At 41.2% G+C, this 21,555-nt stretch overlaps 1 protein-coding gene across 3 annotated transcripts in view; it reads left to right on the forward strand.

Moving 5' to 3' along the window:
• DMRT1 (doublesex and mab-3 related transcription factor 1) overlaps positions 1-21,555 on the forward strand; it is a 104,743-nt gene that overhangs the window by 19,938 nt on the left and 63,250 nt on the right. For all 3 annotated transcript variants that reach the window (XM_072151591.1, XM_072151601.1, XM_072151610.1), the window contains one exon: positions 12,814-13,094. In XM_072151591.1, coding sequence (XP_072007692.1) covers positions 12,814-13,094 — 281 coding nt within the window. The remainder of the gene's footprint in view (positions 1-12,813; positions 13,095-21,555) is intronic.

The following is a 21,555-nucleotide window of genomic DNA, read 5'->3' on the forward strand; positions in this document are numbered from 1 at the left end:
ATACCCACCCTTGCCACTTACCCCTCCCATTCTGGGAGAGTTGGGTTGACGTTATGCCCTCTGCGTGATAAATAAATACCTCTCTCTCCAATGCTGGGGAGTGAAGAATTAGCAGCACGGATCGCCGGGATCAAGATGAAGAGGAGGATAGGCGAGTATCTGAAGTGTTTTTATGCTTTTATCGAGTGGTAGATTTCCTATAACCTTTACTTAGGTCTAAGCCATTTTAGGGTCTTAACACCAGGTCTGGTTTTTTAAATTTGCCCTGGGTCATTATAAGAGGTTATACCTATTTAATGCTTTAACATATCCAGGGTATATTGAGATTGTTTTCTTGTCACACATTGTACTTCAGATTACCGTATATACTCGAGTATAAGCCGACCCGAGTATAAGCCGAGACCCCTAATTTTACCACCAAAAACTGGGAAAACCTATTGACTCGAGTATAAGCCGAGGGTGTAGTATACAGCCAGCCCCAAGTGGTATACAGCCTGCCCCCCTAATGTATACAGCCAGCCTGCCCCCTCATGTATACAGCCAGCCTGCCCCCTCATGTATATAGCCAGCCTGCCCCCTCATGTATATAGCCAGCCTGCCCCCTCATGTATATAGCCAGCCTGCCCCCTCATGTATATAGCCAGCCTGCCCCCTCATGTATACAGCCAGCCTGCCCCTCATGTATACAGCAAGCCTTCCCCTCACGTATACAGCCAGCCTGCCCCTCACGTATACAGCCAGCCTGCCCCCATGTATTTTTTTAAATGTGCTCAACATAAACTTAATTCTCACCTTTCGGCGATACTCACCCCCGATCCTCTGCGGTGGCTCTCGATCCCCGGCAGCGTCTTCTGTCTTCTCTTGCCGTCTTGCGGCGACGTCACACCATCATAGTAAGCGCCGGCGGGGAGATCGCATGGACGCGACTCCGCCGGCAACAGAAGACAGCCGCAGCCGGGGATTGAGAGCCACCATCGAGGATCGGAAGCCGGCGCCGTGGATCGGGGGTGAGTATCGCCGGAAGGTCAGAACTAAGTTTATTTATTTAATGTGCTGAACTTCGGGAGCCGCCGCCGGTGGATCCGGGCAACGGAGGGTGAGTATTAATTTTTTTTTTTTTTAATTGACTCGTGTATAAGCCGAAGTGAGGTTTTTCAGCACATTTTTTGTGCTGAAAAACTCGGCTTATACACGAGTATATACGGTAATAGAAACATTTTAATGATATCTTTCATTATGAAAAAAATTCTACAAATTGTTAATTTTCAAAGTTGAAAATTTTTTACCTTTCAGGCAGATAATAGCATTTAAATAATTTTATAACTAACGTTTCCCAAATGTCTGCTTTCTATCGGCATGGCTTTTTATGCATCATCTCTCCTTTTTAGGTTGTTAAGATTTTCCGAATTTTGTGTGTAATTTTTCTCATTTTTATGAAAATCACCAAAAACCCTTATTTAGAGGCATCTGATCAGCTTTAAGGTTTTTTTTTTGTAATTTGGACATATGGGAGATTATTTTTTTTGCAGATGAGATACACTTTTCAGGTACATCATTTACGGGGGTTCAATAGCTGATAATAACATATTATTAACTCTTTCTTGAGGTGGTTAAAAAAATCATTAACTCCTGTTAATGGTTTTTAGCATTTTTTCCCCCGGACGTTCACCGTACCATAAAAATAATGTGTTATCTTAATTCTATGGGTCATAACGATTATGGCAATACCCCAATTATATAGGTTTTTTATGGTTAACTTGTTTTGCAGAATATAGAACTCATTCTCATCATGCGATTACTTGTTTATTGTTATATACTACAATATTAATGTATTACATTAGTCAACCAATGCATCCTGAAGAGCCTGACATTAGACATTAACAGGTTACTACTGAAGGCAGTCCTGGGGTCCTTCGTCGGACCTCAGGGCTGCCATGGCAACAATCGGCACCATGCCCCGATCATAGCAGTAATGCCCTATAGATGCTGCGGTCACCATGACCACGGCGTCTGTAGGGTTAAACATGTTAAGCTGTTCATGCATTTATACATTGTAAACAACAACACACGGGGTTAAAAGAAGCACTACAACACTTATTAACCCTTATCATGCTTGTTTTTAGCTTAATGACCAGACTTTATTTTTAGAATCTGACATGGGTCACTATAATGGGTTATAACTTTGGAAAGGTTTAACATGTCCAGGTGATTTTCAGATTGATTTCTCGTGGAGTATTGTACTTCATGTTCGTTGTAAAATGCAAGTTTTTCGTTTCGTAATGAAAAAATTAACAGCAAAAGTTTGGAAAATTTTCAACTCAGCTTTCAGGTGACTTTAAAATGTCTAAATAATAGTAAAAACCCCATAAATTACCCCACTATAGAAACTACACCCCTCAAGGTATGTAAAACAGCTTCTATTAAGTCTATTAATCTTTTAAGTGTTTCACATGGTCTAAAACAAAAAAGAAATGCAATTTAGAAACTTTTGACATTTTTTTGGAACATATATTTATTTAGGCCAAAACTGACACTGAAGAATACTTTTTTTATATATATATATATACTATCAACAACTTTTCAGAGGCATAACTTCTGTATTTTTCTGATTCAGGGCAAATTTTTTTCCGAAAAGAGTTGTTTTTTTCCGGCATATATTAGGGCACGTAACTTTATTTTGATTGTTTTTCAGAACATTTTTGTGAGGATATTTGATGAAAAATTGTATATTACAGGAACTTTTTTGTGTTTCTTTTTTTTTTTTTTTTCGTTGTTCACCGTGAGGGTTCAATATTGATTTAGATTTATTGTACAGATTAAAATGGACACGATGATACCAAATACCGTATATACTCGAGTATAAGCCAACCCGAGTATAACCCGAGACCCCTAATTTTACCACCAAAAACTGGGAAAAACTATTGACTCGAGTATAAGCCGAGGGTGGGAAATGCATTGGTCACAGAACCCCCCCCCCTTTGTATATAGCCAACCAACCCCTTATAGTATACAGCCCAGCCTACCCCCAGTAGTATAAAGCTTGCCCCCAGTAGTATACAGCCTGCCCTTAGTAGTATACAGCCTGCCCCCAGTAGTATACAGCCTGCCCCCAGTAGTATACAGCCTGCCCCCAGTAGTATACAGCCTGCCCCCAGTAGTATACAGCCTGCCCCCAGTAGTATACAGCTTGCCCCCAGTAGTATACACCCTGCCCCCAGTAGTATACACCCTGCCCCCAGTAGTATACACCCTGCCCCCAGTAGTATACAGCCTGCCCCCAGTAGTATACAGCCTGCCCCCAGTAGTATACAGCCTGCCCCCAGTAGTATACAGCACTGCCCCCAGTAGTATACACCCTGCCCCCAGTAGTATACACCCTGCCCCCAGTAGTATACACCCTGCCCCCAGTAGTATACACTCTGCCCCCAGTAGTATACAGCCTGCCCCCAGTAGTATACAGCCTGCCTCCAGTAGTATACAGCCTGCCTCCAGTAGTATACAGCCTGCCCCCAGTAGTATACAGCTTGCCCCCAGTAGTATACAGCCTGCCCCCAGTAGTATACAGCCTGCCCCCAGTAGTATACAGCTTGCCCCCAGTAGTATACAGCCTGCCCCCAGTAGTATACAGCCTGTCCCCAGTAGTATACAGTTTGCCCCCAGTAGTATACAGCCTGATCCGGATCCAGAGTAAGAATCCCCAAATGACGGTTCATGATGTTGTTCATTTCACCCCATGTAGGGTGGTAATGAACCTAATTTGAGAATCAGAAATCAGAATCAGAAATTATGATAAAATGCAGAGAGAAGCTTTAAAACAAAATAAACCATTCCAGCCAACACCCATTGCAGAACATTTTAAAAAATGTCACAATTGTAATCCCAAAGGCCTTAAAGGCTGGCCGATTACCCGGGTAACACTGGGGATCAGAGGCGGAGACTTGGACAATATGCTTCTCCAAAAAGAGAGCCTATGGATATATAGGGTGGGGAGCCTTAAACCCAGAGGCTTGAATGACAACTTTGGATTTGGATGCTTCCTGTAGAAGTCAACGTGGTACTCAATATATGTTCTTGATACATTTTTTTGATACAACTTTTGGCCAAAATTCGTACCTTTTTGGGACCACGGTCAGACATAATGCCACAATAACGCTCTCTCCAAATGACACCAATATTTGAACAGAGGGGTTTTATCTTCCATCTGTCTATTCGCCATCGGCTGAACAATAGAAGCCTTTTTTATTTGAACATCCACTATTACAACTTGATGGAATAAAAACTACATTTTTTGACCCACTCTCGGTCTGCTGACTTGCTCTTATATAATAGTATGATTTATTAACTACTACATCCCAAATAAAGAAATATGTAATTCCATAAATGACCTCATGTCTGTGCTGGAAAACTGGCCATATTTGCCATCTTCAAAATGTAGGAGTAAAACCTCCCTCATTTGATTATGTTAATAATACCAACTTTGTTATGTTCTAATTGCATTGGCTAATTAAGCTGTCACTCTTGAATTCTGGAATAAAAGGCTCCCGAACCTGGCCGCCCCCTAGAAGAAGCCTGGGAGACTCGGCGAAACACGTGTCGGGACACAAGCTATGCCCGCAGCCACAGCCTAGGGAAAGATCATTACAGGGACAGATGCAGTAGCGGTACTCACCCGCAGTGGGACTGCTGTACAAGACCATACCAGGACCAATAAGTGTTAGTCTCGGTATCGTGGACGCACGCATCCCGAGACTACACAAGCCGCGTAGTGATAGATAGAGGAGACACGGTGTATCACTCCACCGCGATCCCCTCACACACAACAGCCGGCACATGCACGCAGCGGTGCCGTGCTGGGCAGTAGCGGAGGTCCCTTAAGATCTCTCACTCTAGAGAGACTTAGACTGCACTGTCCTGGATTGCCACTATTGAATTACAGTGGGCTTCAGTTATTCTGCAGGAGGGATTAAATAAACTATAAGGGGACTCCCACCTGTATTTGCATCCCTAGGAGCTATTCTATAAGATTTGTGGCTGGGGCAACAGCTTGACATAGAAAGACTGCCCGTCAGAAGAAGTACCCTTAATGGCCGCCGTAAAAACCCAATATGATTTTTTGTACATAAGGTTTTAATTTTTTAAAATGTACTAAAACGCAATAAAACGTATATAAATTTGGTATATCCGTGGTTGTACCGACCCAAAGAATAAATAAGACATGGAATATTTTAAAAGTCCACACACAGCTCTGTATATGAAAAAAAAAAAAAAATCTGTATTTTTCAAGGTGGGGAGTAAAAAATGGAATCAAAAAAGGGCCAAGTCTTTAAGGGGTTAAATACCGGCTGCAAATGCTGCAGCTCGTTGTCAGCTGTTTATTAGGGCTGACACCGCTGTACATAGTTCTGACCTGGGTTACATGAGGGCTGTACATGCACTGCACTTTATGCTAAATCACAGACAAAAGCGTTTGTTGTCTAAGGGTTAATCCCTTAAGTCAATGTGAAAGCTCACTTGTCACACATCTGCAAACCTTATCTCTACATGTTTCTGCAAATTCAAATTATTGAGGAAATGTACAAGACACTCAAAGGAAGACCAGGGTCATATCCACACTGCACAGCCTGTACACCTGCCTTTTTACCAAATGGAACACAGCTTCATTGTGTAAGACATACACTATACAGCTTTGTTTTCTCTTAATGTTCTTATACATGAAGTGCAGACTAGCCTTTGCATGTCTTTATGAATCCTTGGAAACACTATGTGTCTGTATGGTTACAAATATGTATGCATTGTCCTTACTGTTAACAATTATTTTTTGCTTGAAGTGCGGTATTTACTTTCTTTAAATGGACAAGTAAATAATGCAGTTTTTTTATCTACCATCAAAGCCAAATTAAGTTAAGTATGCCAGGCGAATACTGTATTCATTGGGGGAGGGTATCTTTTCCAGCTTCTTGTATGTCGTTGTATGGAGCAACCTGGTATAACCTGAGCATCTCCTGTATATAATTATATATGTTCAGCTGGTGTAAGTTATACATTTCTCTGTGTATAGTGATACAGAGCATGCTGGTATCATTTATTTTATTGTCCAGTCTATACTTCATTGAGTACAAGTTGTAGGTCCTTGAGAGCATAAAGTACCTCTCTGTGTTAAGGCAAATGTACCATTTGAGTTCATGCATTATACACCAAACACACCTTGAGAATGCACTAGCTACACTGATGCAGAAGCATACCTTGTTTAATCTCTAAGTTGAGTAGTTTTGCTGAAAAAAACTATTATGAATTTATGATAATTAAAGGGGTTTTCCCACAAAAGAAAATTCTCACATTTCAATCCCCTAGTGATGTTAACACAATAAAGATAATTTTAACCCCTTTCTTTACTATTTTACTCAGTGTTATTGCTGTTTTAGCTCCTATCACTCTATGGTGCTCAGTGTAAAATTCCAGGGTGAGGGCGGGGACTCTAAGCAGAAACGTTACTGTATAATCCATCTAGTTCTGTGGGGTGACAATGTGGTTACATTATCAGGGTACAGGTGTATATATACACTTTCATCTGGCTTCTGACATAGTACTAACACACTGACACAGACACACTAGATGTAATCCAAGCACTTCAATATGCAGAAAAGAGTTTTATTAGGGCATATGGCCAAACTTCAAGTGTAAACATTTTGGCAACTTTGGCAAATATGAAGCGCCATATTTTCAGGAGTATTGTAGTACTATTCCAAGGTGCCATCATTCTGCATCTCTCCCCACTCTCTACTGGCCTGTGTGTTTGATAAAGGCTGTTGTATCAGCAGAAAACGTTAACGCTTGAAGTTTGGCCATATGCCCCAATAAAACTCTTTTCTTTATAATGGAGTGCATGGATTACGTCTTGTGTGTATATATGGGAGTTGTATTCCTAATCCACAAGCACCCTATTTATTTATCTGATGTGCACTGATACCTATTGAAACACTGACACAGAGAGAGATAGATGAGACAGATCAGAGATGCATGAGATCCATTAGATGCCTATTACAGAGTCAGCCCTGCTACATCTGTGTTCTCAGTCTCACAGCTATGTGAGACCTTCCCCTTTCCTCGGTTCACTTATCTACTTGTAGTTTGCAGCTTGTCTCTCCTCACAATCTCCTGCCAGGAAGTGAATCAGTGTATGTGTCTGTGAGCTAGGACTGCAGGGGGCGTGTCTATAGACACAAGACAGAGAAATCTCATCTGCACATTCTCATATAAAAATCAAGATGGCTGCCACCCGACCCTAAGTCTGAAGTTACAGAGTCGGATCTAGGGGCAACTGAAGTTGTATACAGCAGAACTGATAGAGACAGGTTGGACTTATATCTGTGAAATGTTGTATTTTTGTTAATAACAGTGAATTAGAAAATGTGTTATTTTGATGTGCTGAGTACATAAAAGATACTTGTCTTCGTGGGAATACCCCTTTAAACCCTGTTGCTCCTTTGCCTGGCTCGACGCTTTTCCTATTAGTTATGTAGTTCTCCAGAGAATGCTGTAATCACTGGGTTGAAGTGATCCACCACAGGTTGATTAGTCCTGTCTGGTCAGTACAGACAGCTCCATGTAATCTGTTAATGAACTACAAGCAGCATGCAATCCAGCTTTCCCAGAGTCCTGAATGTTATAATAGTTTTTTGAGCAAAACCACTCAACTCAGGGATAAAACAAGATATACTTCTGTATCAAGGTAACAACAGTATTATCAAGGTTTGCGTGGTTCATAATGCATGAAATCAAATGGTAGATTTCCTTAAAGAGGGCGGCACAAAGCATTCTGCACTAACTTAAAACCTTGTTGCGTGCACTGTATCGCGTGTCACCATGTCACATGACATGGTGATATTACAATGGAACTCGGGTGACGGAGGCAGGAGAATCTCCTGCTGACGTCACCCGGCCAATCGGATCCGTCCCGCCCACCGATCGCTGTGATTGGCCAGTCAAGTCTGACTGGCCAACTGCAGCATTTTGGTGCTGATAAACTCGGTTTTAGCTCCTTTCTCCTCCCTCCAGCGGCACCATTTTAGTATCGCTGGAGAAAGAAGCTAAGCGTTACTGTTACACCAAAATCACTATTACCCTGTCTGATACCTATCTGTTCCCTGCTGCGTCGTTTACGTTCCCTGTGTGATCACACTTGTCCTTTGTTTTTCACATCTCCCGTCTGTCCCTTCTGAACCCAAACGCACTGTTAGCGTTGTTCTGCACTGGATGCACTTTTCAGTGCGCCTTGTGAATAGCGCTCCACAGTATCTTTACTGGTAGTTACGACGTCTTAAGGCAAGCTAGGTGATTTTTTTAGTGCCCTTTTGCGCCGTGCACATAGGTTTTTTTTTTGGTGCCTTGTATTATTGTTTTCTCTGGCGGCTGTGCAGCTTGTCCGTGTAGTTTGGTGCACATTATCTAATTTTTCTGGTGTACCTTGTTTAATTTTTCTAGTGCACATTTTATTTTTTTTGTGTATAAGCTGTATGAAAGTACATCAGGGTATACCAACAAGTTAAGGGTATATGAAGGGAAGAACTCCAATATAGTGCCCTCTGAATGCCCTTCCCTCCTGGGTATAAGGCCTCACGCACACCAATGTATGGGGGACATATGTATAGCCGCAAGAAGCGAAACCACACCTCTCCCTACACAGGAAAAAGATAGTCCTATCTTTCCCTATGTTACAGACTGTACACAATGGATCTCTATGGAGAGGTCACCCCTCCTCCTCCCATGGCGCTGGAAGCATGCCTGCCATGCTATGGCCATGTGGGCATACGTTTGTTTGCATGCAACCTTACTGCAAAGATAGTGTGGGATATGGTGCACCCACTGCTGGACCAGGGTTACCACCTGTACCTAGTCAATTTTCTACACCAGCACTACTCTTTTAAAGTGACATGAAACGGAAGTTACTCAATCGAGAAACCTTCTGGATGTTTACTTTAGGTAGTCGCCAACCAGAAGGCCTGAACAAAAGATCTGACATCATCTTAACATATTGAATGTCATTCCAGCCATTATTCCATGTATGTTTTCCAATTATCAGTGTTATCATGTAGTGTGAACTAACACACATATATCCGCATTTACGCAATTATTCGCTTTCTCTGAATGTATATACATGTTCTTTGGTAACTTACCTTATGTTCTCCCACGTCGAGTCTATCCTGTGATTTCCTCATTTCCGGAACAGCATTCATTATGATGTAATTTTTGGTCCCTTTCCTCCTTTTTACATTTGTATATATTTATACATGAGTATAGATGTGTTTTTTAACTTATTTCTATGTTACAATACCACAGGTGGGATGATTATTTCTATAGTTCAGTAACCCAACAGTTAAATATCCTGTGTAAATTACTTACGTTTTCTGCTCCTCCTACCACCTGACCCATGACGTTTTGGATATCACATGATCACATGGCCGTTCTTGCCCATATCGACTACAGGTGTTCTATCCCTCCCATTTTTGATCACCTGATCTATGACGTCATTGAGCGGGTGTTTTAAAAGTTTAGTGTTCACTTGTATGTAGTAGATCATGACTAAGGCAGCCTCTGCCGAAACGCGTTGATCGATTCCACAGCTATGTGTGTCTGCATGAATTTTTATATTTAATAAAAGAAGATTGATTTATACACCAACCGACTCCACGTGTGGTACAGAGTGCCGGATTCCAAACTTGTTTCTACTCTTTTAAAGTGCCTTGCTTCCAGAAATACTGTGGCTTGCGCCACTGTACGAAGAAATCAGAGTGGTCGCTTCTTGGGCAAAAAATTAGAAAGCACAAGAGCAGGGTATTATGTAGTGACTCTGTATTGTATTAAGTACAAGATCAAGAGAGTGGTCCTTGTATTACCAACAATACATGGGCTCACCAGCACCCCTGTCCCAGTACGATGTACAAGTACAGAGACCCCCAAACCTGACTGCATACCAGATTATAAAAAGTACATGGGAGGGGTTGACTTGTGCTTCTGTTCCAGTTGCTTCAGCCATACAACGCCATGTGGAAATTGAGGGCGTGGTAGAAGAAGGTGGCCATTCACATAATTCAGATAATTCTTGCGTGTTATATCAATGTGCAGGGGGGAACTTTCCTGGAATTTCAAGAGGTGTTTATGACGTAGTATAACGTCACATGCCGGCTGCGGGGGTATGGAGAGATATCAAGAGGTTTTCATTTCTGTACATGTATGAAAACATTATAAACCTATACAAATTTGGTATCCCCGTGATTGCACCGACCCAAAGAATGAAGTAGACATGTCATTCGGGGCGCGCAGTGAAATCCATAAATCCAAGCCCACAAGAATACGGTGCAAACATGTTTTTTCACTGCATTTGTAATTTTTTACCCACCTCCCAGTACACGGCATGGAATATTAATCCTTTCCCGCCAATGCCCTTTTTAGTTTTTGTTGTTTTATTTTTCACTCCCCACCTTCAAAAATCTACAATTTTTTTATTTTTCCATGTACAGAGCTGTGTTATTGCTTATTTTTTGCGTAACAAATTACATGTCAAAATGGTGGTATTTAATATTCCGTGCTGTGTACTGGGAAGCGGGATAAAAATTCCAAATGCAGTGAAATTTGTGAAAACCCGCATTTGGGCCGTATTCTTGTGGACTTGGATTTCACTGTACGCCCAAAATGACAGGTCTACTTTATTCTTTGGGTCGGTACGATTATGGGGATACCAAAATTGTATAGGTTTTATAATGTTTTCATACATTTACAGAAATTAAAACCTGTACAAAAAAAATGTATTGGATTTTGTCATCTTCTGGCACTAATAACTTTTTTTTATACTTTGGTGTACAGAGCTGTGGGAGGTGTTGTTTTTAGCGACTTTTGTTGACATTTACAATGTTATCATTTCTAGGACTGTACGACCTTTTGATCACTTTTTATAACAAAAAAGTGCTATTTTTTGACTTTGGGCACTATTTTCTGTTACGGGGTTAAACCCAGTGAAAAATTGATATTTTATTTTGATTGGGCATTTTCGGACGCGTCGATACCTAATGTGTTTTTACTGTTTATTTATATCAGTTCTAGGGAAAGGGGGGTGATTTGAAGTTTTATGTTTTTTTAATTATAATTTTTTTAAAAACCTTTTTTTAAAAATTTTTATTATTTTTCAGACTCCCTGGGGTACTTTAACCCTAGGTTGTCTGATCGATCCTATCATATACTGCCATACTTTAGGATTTTCCTCCTCATTCATTACAATGTGCTGATAGAACCCAAGGCTGTCATGGCGACCGATCGCCGCTCCCCAAAGACGTCACGGGAAGCGAGGAACCTCGGCAACATGGCGGCGCCCATGTGCCGCCATCTTTTTGAAGCCGCCGGCTGGCACCGATCGTGGTTACCAGTAAGCCTTTGCTGCAATATATGCATAGACTTACTGGCTATGGAGAGGGCTCAGCCTGTGAGCCCTCTCCATGCACCATCACCCGGCATGTGATTCCCATTATAGACCTGATTTCCTATATATCAGGAGATTTTCCTGCTGTCTACACTGACACCACACAAGCATAACCCTATTGACACGGTGAAGTGCTACAGTTGCAGCTTTACTGATGTAGTGGATGTTCCTTGAGAGAATCAGCAGTATGGATAAAGCAGCTTTACCCCATATGTGACAATAATCTACAGGCTGTGCACATGACAGGGTTAGGAGGGAAAGTGCGGCATGATGTATAAGCTGTGCATAGTACATCAGGGTAAAATCTACATCTAAATGGCCTTGCTTTAGATGTAGATTTTACCCTGATGTAGATTTCCCCCTCCCCTTCCTGGTCTCCCAAAAAGAAAATACTTAACCCCTCCCCACCTTCAGAAATCCAGCTGTGCCAGCACCAACTGCGGGTGTTACCCGCAACATGCAGCAAACGCCCACCTTGTATGGAGAGGGCTCAGCCATGAACCCTCTCCATACCGCCTCAGCCGGCATATGACGTAATACCACCTCTTGAAATTCCAGGAAAGTTCTCCTCTGGTCTGCACATCAATATAACATGTAAGAATTATCTGAATGGAATGATGTGCATGGCCATCTTTTTCTACCACGCCCTCAATTTCCGCATGGCGTTGTATGGCTGAAGCACCTGGTCCGACATGTACCCCTCCCATGTACTTGTTATTATCCATTATGTAGTCAGGTCTGGGGGTTTCTGTACTTGTACCTCGTACTGGGACAGGGGTGCTGGTGAGCCCATGTATTGTTTGTAATACAAGGACCACTCTCGTTCTTGTACTTAACACACAATACAGAGTCGCTGCATAGTGCTATATAATTTGCCAAAGCAACGACTAAGGAGACCTCTCTGATTTGTGCGTACAGTGCCGCAAGCCGCAGTATTTCTGGAAGCGAGGCACTTTAATAGTGTAGTGCTAGTGTAAAAATTGTCCAGGTACAGGTGGTAGCCCTGGTCCAGCAGTGGGTGCACCATATCCCACACTATCTTTACAGTAATACCCAGGAAGGGGGAGCATTCTGGGGGCACTATAGTGGAGTCCTTCCCTTCATATACCCTGAAGCTTCATAACTTAGCTGCGTCTTTGACATTGACTTTAATAACATTTTAGGTGTTAGGACTCTCAAATTAGTTTTTATGTGTATGGCCAGGTTAAGATATTTAGGAAAGTTTATAATTCCTCCACATTTAATTTAGCATGATTTTTTTTCATGCATGCTATAATACTATTTTTGTCTTTATTAGCTGACAATATCAAACGTTTTCAAAGCAATTATGTTGTCTTTTGCAGAGAACAGGATGCTTGTTCAAGATATACCTTCTGCAACCAGCAGAGGGCATGTGGACAGCACTTCTGACTTTGTCGTGGACTCTGCTTATTACAGTAACTTCTATCAACCACCTCTGTATCCCTACTACAACAATCTATACAATTATACATCCTACCAAATGGCAATGAGTGATCCTGCAAGTGCTGGTGATTTGGGTGCCATGGCAGCAACACCAATAAAGAATACTTTTAGGAGTATCCCTCCTGCTTATGTCCAGGCCCAATCAGGAAATCAATGGCAGGTAAAGAAAAGTAAACTCATGAAATATTCAGAAATAGAGTATGCATCATCTTTCCCTTTTGTGTTTTATTTTACTATATATTTAGCATTATTTTAGAATACTGTATATACTCGAGTATAAGCAGGTATACAAAAAAAAAACAAAACTGACTACTCGCTATTCCCGACAGCCCAGGCAGCTCCTCTTCATCTTCATGCCGCAGGTCCGCGACAGCTCCGTGGGCACGCCTATTCTGTCTTCAAGCCGGCCGCAGGTCCGAGACAGTTTCATGCGCACTGGCCGGCGCAGAACTGTGATGTCAGCTGCTGCTGACATCACAGAGTGCGCTGGCTGTGCCGTGTGCACAGGGCTGTCGTGGACCTGGTGCTAGCGCACGTGAAGACAGAAGAGGTGCGGCCACAGAGCTGTCGCGGACCTGCGGCATGAAGATGAAGAGTAGCTGCCTGGGCTTTTTTTTTACCGGTAATATATACTTACAGGGGGCTGCAGGCTTTTACTTATAGGGGGCTGGCAGGCTTTTACTTACGGGGCAGGCAGGCTATTACTTACAGGGGGCTGGTAGGCTATTACTTACAGGGAGCTGGCAGGCTATTACCTACAGGGGGCTGGCAGGCTATTACTTACAGGGGGCTCGCAAGCTATATATTACAGGGGCTGGCTATATACTACAGGGGGCTGGCTTGCTATATACTACAGGGTGCTGGCTTGCTATATACTACAGGGTGCTGGCTGGCTATATACTACAGGGGGCTGGCTGGCTAAATACTACGGGGGGCTGGCCGGATATATACTACAGGGGGCTGGCTATATACTGGGAGGCCTTTGACTAGTGCATATCCCACCCTCAACTTATACACGAGTCAATAGGTTATCCCAGTTTTTGATGGTAAAACTAGGTATACTCAAGTATATACGGGTATATTCTTTATGTATGTTCCATGAACCATCTGAATTACATTTGTACAGCTTAAATCTGATGGCACTTGTCCACCAAGACAACCATCACAGCTGTAATGCAACTGGCCCCAACAATAAAGGGATTATGACGATAATCCATAACAAAATTATTATTTAGAGACAGATTTATGTAGCTTTACCATGAAACTGTCACTAAATAATAATTTTGTTATTAATTATTGTTCGTTATTTCATGCGGCGCCACTGTTTAGTTGCACGCTTATTTTGATTGTGATAATAGCCCTGCATGTAGCAATATCTTTGTCCTCAAATATAATGGGCCAGATAAAAGGCATCTTGATAAGGGAAAATATGACGATCTATCATTTGTGTAAATTGCAAATATGTAAACTAAAATGAATAATCTAGTAGGACACAAATCAATATAGTTGTAAATACGGAGTTTTACATTTTAGACTTTTGTAGTTCACATTTGGATTGAAGCTTCCTATTTACATTCAATCTGGTCTCACAATGAACACACTGGAAAACTATCATGCTTCATCCTAACTTAGTGGGGTCAGTCAGGGGTTAAATAGGACCACCCACCTCTCCTGACTTGGGTTTTTATTTTATTAAATAAATGGATCATCTGCATCATCAACTGTTATAACACTGTGTAGTGCCATTCCCTTGTTATTTTTATTACAAATGTATGAATAGTGATCCAAGTGAGTGTTACCTGTTTGGAGGGTTCCATTCTCTGTTTGATACTCAGGGTTGTAGAGTCACAGTTGTGGAGTTGTGACTTTGGTGCGATAAATTGGACTGACTCAGTCTATACAAATTTGTAATAAAAAAGATTATTACATTTCCTTACAATTTCTGTTTTATTCTTGATCTAAGGATTTAGGCCACAGGTGAACAATATTTATTGGTACAAGGGCTGCATTGTTATACTTCTCAACTTTAAAGGGAACTTGTCATCAGAGACTTTTTTTTTTCAAATTTCTCATGTCCTCACAGACATTAATCATCATATCCCCCAAAAGTTTTTATAAAATTTCTGCCATTTATTGTAAAACCATAAATTAGATCAGAGTTCTACCCGGTTCCTTGTCAGCCAGTTTCCTGTGTCCCCAGAGTGTGGTTGGAGCAAGCAAAATATTCCCTTACCCTCTGTGAAACGCTAGTCACACTGAATTTCTAAAACAAAAAAAACCACACCTCCCATTCACTCTTGCCCTCTTCCTCCTATCTCCTCTTCAACCTGTACTCACTGACTGGAGCAAGCGAACTCATACTTGTGTGGTCAGCACCTTCCTCTGCACAGCACAGCCAGACCATCTTTACTGCATGCTGTGCATAGTGAGTTGCTTACCTTGTCTTAATGCCAAGCAACCAGACGATGTGACGCAGATAACAGTGGAGACAGTGCGGCCATTTCCACTCCATCTGCGCTGTGCAGAAGAAGGTGCTGACCACACAAGCATAAGTTTTGCTTGCTGCGGCCAGTGAGTACAGAAATAATTGATGGAGACAGTTTGGAATTATATCTGTAAAATGCTGTATTTTTGTTAATAACAGTGAATTAGAGAATTAGAGAAACTTGTCTTCGTGGGAATACCCCTTTAATACATTTTTATCAATAAGGCATAGTCACCCTAAAATGATATCACTGATAAATGCATCTCATCCCGAGTAAAACAAGCCCTTACGTAAAAGTGCGCCCATGAACCAATTATAGGGCTAAATGAATGTGTTGCTGAAAAAAATGCACCTTTAAAAATGTTAGGGCCCGTCCTTCAATTCCAGTTGCCAGCGCCTTACTTTATATAAATGCCTATGCATGTTCATGCTTTGCGGACTACTTGTATTGTCTTGTTGAAAATTTAATAAAACATACAATTGGAAAAAAAATGAAATTTTACCTCCATTTTTTAAAATTACTATGAAGATCCTTAAGGATGATTAAGTATAAGGATGCAGATTAGAAAATGAAGCGATATGTACGGGTCTTTTAATACAGTATTATATATTTCAAAGCTCTTTATAAATAAAAATGATCCCCCAAAAAGTCAATTCAGAAATCTCAGTGAAAATACAGAAAACTGATGTTCGATTTGTAAGCCATGTGACATCAAATTAAAATATTCAGACGTTTAAAAAATTATGAAAACATGAACCATATGGCAAATGTTAGTAACTAATTTCGGTGATAAAATCAGTTTTGCAAATAATTCAATAACAATAATTCAATAATTTCCCTCCTTTTTTGTATAAATGCAAAACTATAAATAAATGCAAAATTTAAGTTAAAGTGTTCAAAAGTTATAACCATATAATGCCACATATCAGATCACAAAAAATAGGGCTGAGCCTTAAAGGGAACTTGTCACCTCCGATCAGCTAAATAAACCCCCTTTAGTACCTTAGAGCACACTGTAGAGTAATTGCAACGCTTCTAATCCTGTTACGCTGCGTTGCTGTTGTGGGATAAAAACAACTTTTATTCTTCTTGTCCTTGTTCATTTCTGCAGTCAAGAGATGGGACAGCTTTTCAATCCACTCAAGCTTTGCCCACCTCCTCACAGCTGCTCTCCCTTGAACCCATGAATTAAACCTCTGCCCCCAAGTCTACGTCACTACACTCAGTTTCAAACTTTCCCGAATGTGCAGTCCGCCTGTTAGCCTGTCATCGGTGTGCACATCAGCAGCCAGGCCTACAGGTGCACCTGATGGTGTGATCACCAGACTTAATCGGATGAAATATAATTCACACCAGAAAGATGGCTGAATCTACGCCAGCTGCCAAAGCCAAGCATGGAGGTTCTTATAAACTAGACCGATCCTTTGTTGGGATTGGGGACTTAAAAAAATTCATGATGTAGATAAATACTCTTTTGAGAAATCTACCTTTGATGGTAACAATGAATTTATATAGTATCATCAGTTTTTTCTATATTTTATATGAAGATAAATTTGTGTTTTAGTGCCAATGTGAAGTGCAGTGAAACCTCTACAGAAGACCCCATTTCTAAAAGACCAATTTATTTTTATTGCCCAATTATTTTTCCATTATACTGTATGGAAGCTGCTCCCTTTGGAGCAGACCACCCTTTTAAATATTTGGTTGGAAGCAAGATAAAAAGAAAAATAATATAATCCTTGTTTGTTGAGGGTTACTAGCCATGCCTATTTTTAAAGATAGCTGTATATACTCGAGTATAAGCCGACCGAGTATAAGCCGAGACCCCTAATTTTACCACCAAAAACTGGGAAAACCTTTTGACTCAAGTATAAGCCGAGGATGTAGTATTCAGCTAGCCAGCCCCAAGTAGTATACAGCTAGCCCCATGTAGTATACAGCCAGCCCCCAAGTAGTATACAGCCAGCCCCCATGTAGTATACAGACAGCTCACATGTAGTATACAGACAGCCCACATGTAGTATACAGCCAGCCCCCTGTCAAGCACATAAAAAATTAAAACCGTAATACTCACCCTCCGGTGTCCGGATCCTTGGTGCGGCTCCCGATCTTCGACTCGGTTCTGGTGGCTCCTCTTCTTTAGCCAGCAGAGTCGCATCCATGTGATCTGCCAGCGGTGATGCAGCGGTGTCGCCGCTTATGACGTCAGCTAAAGAAGAGAGAAGAGGAGCCGCGCCGAGGATCCGGACACCGGAGGGTGAATATTAAGATTTTTATTTTTTAATTGACTTGTGTCGTGTACAAGCCGAGGTGAGGTTTATACACGAGTATATACGGTACTTATTTTTTGGGGTGCTAAATACAAAGTGGCACTTGTCTAGAGACTTACAACTCACCTTTTTTCATTGCACTTTTTACCACAAAGAATAACATGGAATTTCCAAGCCTACCACCTGCTTCTTTTGTGTATTTCTTTTGCCTTCTTTCCTTCCTTAGGAAAAAAGAGATGAAGTTACTGCTCTTTAACGTCAAAAAGACAAATCTGTTATGTATGCTCACTAAAATGAGATTGATAATCCCGAAATGATTTATTGCAAGCGCTTGTCCAAAACACACTTCATTGCAGAGGATTTATAAGACAAACCATTTGTGATAATGTTTATTCCAGATCCATGGTCAGAAATATAACACTATATTACTCCTTGTCTTCGGAGTTTGATAAAATGATTTTTAGCTCACTACCTGCGTGTGCCACCAAACTGCGATTTGCATGACATTTATCATTATATTCCTGACCTTTTCTATGAATTTTTTGTGTATATGTTAATATATGATAAAAGTAATGGGGATCATTTATCTTTTTTCTTCCTTTTGCTTTTTTCTAGCTCTAGGGCAGTGGTGGCTAACCTATGGCACGGGTGCCAGAGGTGGCACTATGAGTACTTTCTGTGGCCACTCAGGCCATCACCAGAGAGGACTCCAGGTATCTTTCTGCAGTCCCAGACAGCCCAGGACTTGCTGTGCACAGAGCCATTTCAAAGTGACAGGGCTACTTGGGACCACTGGAGGAGTGGGAAGGTGTGGACAGATCTGGATTATCATTGTAGCTCCTGCTCCAGCCCTGACAATTCTTCCTTTTTATGGGACCCTGGAGGGAAGCTACAATGATCACCCAAATTTCTTCTATTTGTTGCTTTATTGGTGTCCTCACGGTGCCGGTATCAATTAAACCTGTGACAAAGAAGCAAGTATAAATCACAAATTAAATTTCCGTGTTGGCACTTTGCGATAAATAAGTGGGCCTTGGTTGTAGTTTGGGCACTCGGTCTCTAAAAGGTTCGCCATCACTGCTCTAGGGGGACATTGATCATAATTTTTTAGATTGTGTTTGCTAAGTTTCTTTGTGCCATTTAAAGTTGTCTTTAATGTGCGTCAAAAATCCGGCACTTAGTGGATTTGAGTCCCCACATCTTATCTGACGAAGTGAACGGTTGTTCTTCAAAAGTTTGCACTGCATCTATCATTATTTTGCACTTGAGAAAAATCACCCTTTTCATTACTGGAAACAATGGTATTTGCTTCCCAAATGAAATATTAACTGAATGCAACAAGAAAAATACCTCATCACATTTTTTAAATGTAACATTACATCATCTTTCCATTAAAATCATCATTTTCTATAAGACATTTCATAGTTCTGATTGGGATTATTGTCAGTCTTAATGTGCAGGCTCCAATTTCTATACATTAGAATAAAAAAGGAAGATACTCTTTTGAGCAAGAAAATGTTGTTGTTTTTTTTTTTTATATATATATATATATCATTTTTTACATATCTACATGCTAGTCTCTCCACTTACAACAATGGGGCAGATTTACTTACCCGGTCCATTCGCAATCCAGTGGCACGTTCTCTGCGCTGGATTCGGGTCCGGCCGGGATTCATTAAGGTAGTTCCTCCGCCGTCCACCAGGTGGCGCTGCTGCGCTGAAAAGCATCGGAACGCACTGGAGTTCACCGAGCCGGGCTGAGTGAAGGTAAGTGAAAGCTCCGCAACAGATTTTTTTTTTAAATGCGGCAGTTTTTCCGAATCCGTTGGGTTTTCGTTCGGCCATGCCCCCCGATTTCCGTCGCGTGCATTCCAGCGGCAATGCGCCACAATCCGATCGCGTGCGCCAAAATCCCGGGGCAATTCAGAGGAAATCGGCGCAAATCAGAAATATTCAGGTAACACGTCAGGAAACCCCGAATGACCCCCAATGTGTATTTTGGACATTGTACAAGCATTAACTTTTTTGTGCAAAAATAAAGCTAGCAATGTTCTTCACAATTTTCTCAGTCTAGCTTACTTTTGGTTGCAAATGAGGTCTACTTTGAAGGTGAATTAAGTTTACCATCCACCAATACCCCCAAGTCCTTTTCAGCTCCAGTTTTGCCAAGTAATTGAATGTTTAAAACATAATTATACTTTTTGTTTCCATGGCCCAAGTGAATAACTTTACATTTATCTACATTAAACCTCATCAGCCATTTCTCTGCCCACTCCTCAAGCTTCCACAAATCCCTCTGTAATGCTAAACTATCAACCTCAGTATTTATTACTTTACACAGCTTAGTATCATCTGCAAATATTGAAACTTGACTGTGTAAACCCACTACAAGGTCATAAATAAAAATATTAAAAAGAAGTGGCCCCAGTACTGACCCCTGTGGCACTACACTGGTAACGTCAACCCAATCTGAGAATGTGCCATTAATGAAGACCCTCTGTTTTCTATCAGTAAGCCAATTACTTACCCAAATACACAGATTTCCCCTAGTCCCAGGAGTCAAATTTTATGTACCAACCTTATATGCGGTACGGTGTCAAATTACTTTGAAAAGTCCAGATATACAACATCCACAGCGCCCCCCAGATCCAGTCTGACAGGACCGATCTCTCATAAACCCATGCTAACGCTGGGTTATAAGGTTATGTACAGTGAGATACTCCATGATAGCATCTGTAGCAAACCCCTCAAATATTTTCCCCACAGAAGTTAGACTCACAGGTCTGTAGTTTCCAAAATTGCTTTTTGATCCTTTTTTGTATATTGGTACCACATTTGCTATGCGCCAGTCCTGTGGAACAACCAGTCTTCATTGAATCTTTAAATATTAAAAATAACAGTCTGTCTATCACGGTACAAACCGGGGGTGTATGCCATCTTGCCCCGGTGATTTATCTATCTTATTGGCTGCGAGGCGGCGAGGAGAATTTACATCATTCCGCATCGTGTCTTCCACCAGGGGATTTTCCTGAGTAAAGACAGTCGAGAAGGCGACATTCAGTAGATTGGCCCTTTCTCCTTCCACCATGCCCCCCATGTTATTCCTAAGAGGGTCCACACTCTCCGTTTTAAGTTTCTTATCATTTATATACAGTACTTGAAAAATAATTTGGGATTATTTTTGCTCTCCCTGCCAATATTTCTCTCAGTCTCTATTTTTGCAGCCTTTATCTGCTTTTTACAGGATTTATTTTTCTCTCTATAATCCTGTAATGCCTCATCGCTACCTTCACGTTTTAGCACCTTAAACGCCTTATCTTTCTCGCTTATTGCTTTCCTTACAAGACTAGTTAGCCACATAGGCTTTTTCTTGTTCCTCTTATGCTTATTCCCATATGGTATGTGTTTCTCACAGGACTTTTTTAGAATATATGAGAAAAATTCCCATTTTTGGGGGAGGCTTTTGTCTTTGAGAACATTGCCCCAGTTTATACCTATAAGGTCTTCCCTAAGTTGCTGAAAATTCCTGAAGTTTAGAGTATTGGTTGCCCCTCCACTAATCCTCTTAGTAAAGCGTAATACAAAATCAATGATATTATGATCACTATTACCCAGCTTCCCCTCAACCTGTAATTTTGATACCCTATCCGGTCTGTTGGTTAGGATAAGATCCAGCAGTGCCCTCTCTCTTGTTGGCTCTAGGACTAGTTGCCACAGGTAATTGTCTTTTGTTGTCCACAAAAACCTGCTACCTTTGAAGGACCTGAAGCTTTCTTCCCACCAGTCAATATCTGGGTAATTGAAGTCCCCCCATGATAAGAACTTCACCGTGCTTTGAAGCCGCATCCATGTGCATCTTCAGCAT

Source organism: Engystomops pustulosus, chromosome 1, assembly GCF_040894005.1.
Source record: "Engystomops pustulosus chromosome 1, aEngPut4.maternal, whole genome shotgun sequence".
In the NCBI taxonomy this organism is placed as follows: domain Eukaryota; kingdom Metazoa; phylum Chordata; class Amphibia; order Anura; family Leptodactylidae; genus Engystomops; species Engystomops pustulosus.